Source organism: Solanum tuberosum, unplaced genomic scaffold, assembly GCF_000226075.1.
Source record: "Solanum tuberosum cultivar DM 1-3 516 R44 unplaced genomic scaffold, SolTub_3.0 scf00086, whole genome shotgun sequence".
In the NCBI taxonomy this organism is placed as follows: Eukaryota; Viridiplantae; Streptophyta; class Magnoliopsida; order Solanales; family Solanaceae; genus Solanum; species Solanum tuberosum.
The window spans coordinates 1,342,096-1,345,948 of NW_006239010.1; the positions used below are offsets into that span (position 1 = coordinate 1,342,096).

The 3,853-nt window shown below is 37.1% G+C and overlaps 1 protein-coding gene across 1 annotated transcript in view; it reads left to right on the forward strand.

Annotated features, from left to right (window-relative positions):
- Nucleotides 1–1,099: 1,099 nt before the first annotated feature.
- Nucleotides 1,100–3,853, forward strand: part of LOC107060489 (LRR receptor-like serine/threonine-protein kinase FLS2) — an 11,287-nt gene continuing 8,533 nt past the window's right edge. Inside the window, exon 1 of the mRNA XM_015308457.1 lies at nt 1,100–1,410. Within this exon, the coding sequence (XP_015163943.1) occupies nt 1,100–1,410 (311 nt within the window). The remainder of the gene's footprint in view (nt 1,411–3,853) is intronic.

Consider the following 3,853-nt stretch of genomic DNA (forward strand, 5'->3'; position numbering starts at 1 on the left):
CTATGTATCTATGTAAATATTCTATTTTGAGACTCGAGTTGCCTTTTTGGCCAAGATTTTATCAGTTGGGTTGTTTTATGACCTTTCATTGGATGGAGTTATTCTGTTGAGTTAAGTTTTTCGCTGAGTTAAGTAAGCCAGGCCAAGGGTTCGCTTGGGGCCAACAATGGTCTTCGAGTGCCGGTCCCTCCCAGGGTGTAGGCTCGGGGCGTGACAAAATGTTATCATCCACCTACCAAAAGATTGTATGTTACTATGAATGTGTCTTTTTCTGAGACAAACATGTATTTCTCTCCAGAATTTTCCAGTTCTCCTCTTCAGGGGGAGAATAAGGTTGAAGACCAGAATTGGATGGTGTTACTACCAGACAATAGTAGTACAAGTTTTGTTAATACATGACTTAGCTCAACAACTCCGGACCATGACATTCTCAATCAAACAGTGCAAGAAAGTGAAGAATCCCTCTCTTCAGTATTGTTAGTAACCCCCCCCCCCCAAATGATGCTCCTTCTGATGATGTTCTTGAGGTATGTGTTAATTCTGAGGTAACTAGTACTAATAGTTTAATTTATGACGCTACAATAGTGGTTTCTAGTGATGATAACATGAATAGGTATCAGTTACCTCCTTGGACAAATCGAGGGAAAGCACCAACAAGATACTCTCCTAATAATCAAAAGGAAGTCAAATATCCTATTGCTCAGTATGTTTCCAGTGGACACTTACCAAGCTCTATCCAAGGCTTTGTGCATCAGATGTCATCGGTTAAAATCCCTACAAGATTTGAAGAAGCACTGGATAAAAATCAGACATGGGATATTGTGTCATTGCCGAAAGAAAAGAAACCCGTTGGATGCAAATGGTTTTTTTCATTGAAACACAAGCCAGATGGTTCAATTGATCGGTTCAAAGCAAGACTAGTTACTTGTGGCTTTACAAAAACTTATGGTGTTGATTATCAGGAGACTTTTGCGCCCGTGGCAAAGCTAAGTACTGTTCGTGTTCTATTATCTATAGCTGCTAATCTTGATTGGCCTCTACAACAATATGATGTGAAAAATGCTTTCTTTTGCACGGAGAATTTTTTGAAGAAATATATATGAGCATACCTCTCGGTTATAATACCTTTGGAAATACAGATTTGGTGTGCAAGCTAAAAAAGGCGTTGTATGGTCTGAAGCAATCGCCTAGAGCATGGTTTGGAAGGTTCCGACTAGCAATGAAGAAATATTGCTATACTCAGAGCAATGCCGACAAATCCTTATTTTTGAAGAGAAAAAATGGTAAGATAACTGTCCTTATCATTTATATTAATGACATGATTGTTACTGGTGATGATGTTGATGATATGGCTAAGTTGAAGACTTACTTGTCCTCTGAATTTGATATGAAAGATCTAGGCGGATTAAAGTATTTCTTGGGTATTGAAGTTATTAAGTCCAAATGAGAAATATTTTTGTCTCAACAGAAATATGTTCTTGATTTGTTAAAGGAGACGGGTATGTTAGATTGTAAACCTATTGATACACCAATTGAACAAAATCATTACTTAGAGGAACTTCCTGATCAAGTTCCTACTAATAAAGCGAGATATCAAAGATTAGTGGGACGCTTGATATACTTATTACATGCCCGACCAGATATTGCTTATGCGGTTAGTGTGGTAAGTCCCTTAGTGCATAATCCAAGTGAAGTTCATATGAATGCACTCATTATAGTCTTGCGATACTTGAAGTCATCACCAGGAAGAGGCCTCATGTTCTCTAAGAATAACCATACAAAAATTATGGGTTATTGTGATTCAGATTAGGGTGCAAAAGGAGAAAGACGACGCTCAACAACTGGGTATTTCACTTTTGTTGGAGGTAACCTAGTTACTTGGAAAAGTAAAAAACAAAAGGTTGTCTCATTGTCTAGTGTAGAAGCTGAATACAAAGCAATGGTTAAAGGTATCCAAGAATTACTATGGTTGAAACGACTTACGGGGGAGTTTGGTTTTTCATGCGATGAACCTATGAAGTTATTTTGTGACAACCAGTCAGTTATTAAAATTGCAGAAAACCCAATTCAACATGATCGTACTAAATATGTGGAGATTGATCGTAATTTCATATATTAAAAGTTTGAGGATAAGACAATTGAAGTTCCATATGTGAAGACCTTAGAGCAGCTCGCTGATGTTCTAACTAAGGTTGTATCCAGACAAGCGTTTAATAACTCACTTGTCAAGATGGGCATACATGATATCTATGCTCATCTTGTGGGGGAGTGTTAGCATGAGTTATGGAAATCAGTTAGCCTTATTTAATGAGTAGATTTGTTCTCAATCAATTAGAATATCTTGTGGGATTGTATAGGTTATTATTTGGGATTGTAGTAGTATCTTCTTTGGGATTGTAAATATCTTCCCATATCTTTGTAATTCTATATAATGTATAGCTAATCATAATGAAAGTATCTTCTTCCACTCATTTTGACTCATAGAAATCAGCCCAACCTAACAAATTCACAATACACAGTTCACAAGGCTTAACCACACAGTTTAACAACCAACACGTATCAAGTATGTCAATAACAAGTAACAGGTAGATCAATCACAAGTAACAAAATACATCAAATCACAATAGTCAACTCTTATCGGAATCATTTCCCTTCGGTTTTATATCATATCACTAGTCGAAACCATTTTCCTTTGGCCTCATATCACATTACTTGGTGGAATCATTTTTCTTCAACACATTGTCACTAGCCGAAACCATTTCTCTTCGGCATTATATCACATCACTAGCCGGAACCATTTCCCTTCGGCTTATTATCATACCACTTGCTGGAACCATTTTCCTTTGGCATAACATCATATGTCTCATCACGGTGTACAACAATCAATGCAAATAAGCAATTTCACACCATAAGGAAGAGACAACAACACAAGCAATTAAAGTCCACATTAATGCCATCAAATCATTTCATCAATCAACCAAATAGGGTCCACAACCAGGCAATTCACAAAACATTATGATCAACACATTGTCTTTTCATTAATCCACTTTTTATTAATTAAGATTAATCAAGTGGAACAATGAATCCGGCACCTCATTATCATTACTCCCCAATGCACACAATGAAGGGAAATACACGATTCTACTAGATTTACTGTGACGACCCTAAAAACGAACTAGTGAAACTAGAGCCTCACATGTGAGCTAGGAGTTGAGAACTTGATGAAATGATGAGAAATGACCTGACGTCCGGAAACTAGTGATTTGAACTAGTGAGTTGTAAGGGTCAACTTTAAATGGTCATATCTTTTAGCTCAAAATGAATTAGGTTGACCTTTACCTATCCAATTAAAGGTCTCTGAGTCCTCTTTCCAACGCCACCGAGTTTGCCCAATTCCAACCTTGGAGTAAAAATTTATGCCCGAAATATGAAGTACTGTCAGGCTGCAACAAAGGGCGAACTAAGACGGGAAGGGGCACAATTTTTAAGTCAAGACCTTATGGGTCCTTAGTCCTTTTCCAAAATTGACCCTATGCTATTCTTTTCCTTTCCTAGCAACTATAAGACCTTTTTATGACCCAATTCCTTTCATTTAAGTCACTCCTCTTAGAATTAAAAAGAAACCCACCTCCTCTCAAATATATCTTTCTCTACAATCCTCCATTGAAGAAGGTCAAGAACTAAGAGATAGGGTGTGACGATTTTAAGGTGGTTCTTTCTCAAATTTCTTGGGGATTCTTAGTTAAGGTATGGGGACTCTTTATCTTTGATTCCATTTCTAATCAAAGAGCCAATTCAAAGTATTTTCAAAGTTCTTCAAAAATCCTAAAGTCCTAATTTCGATTCTAGCATG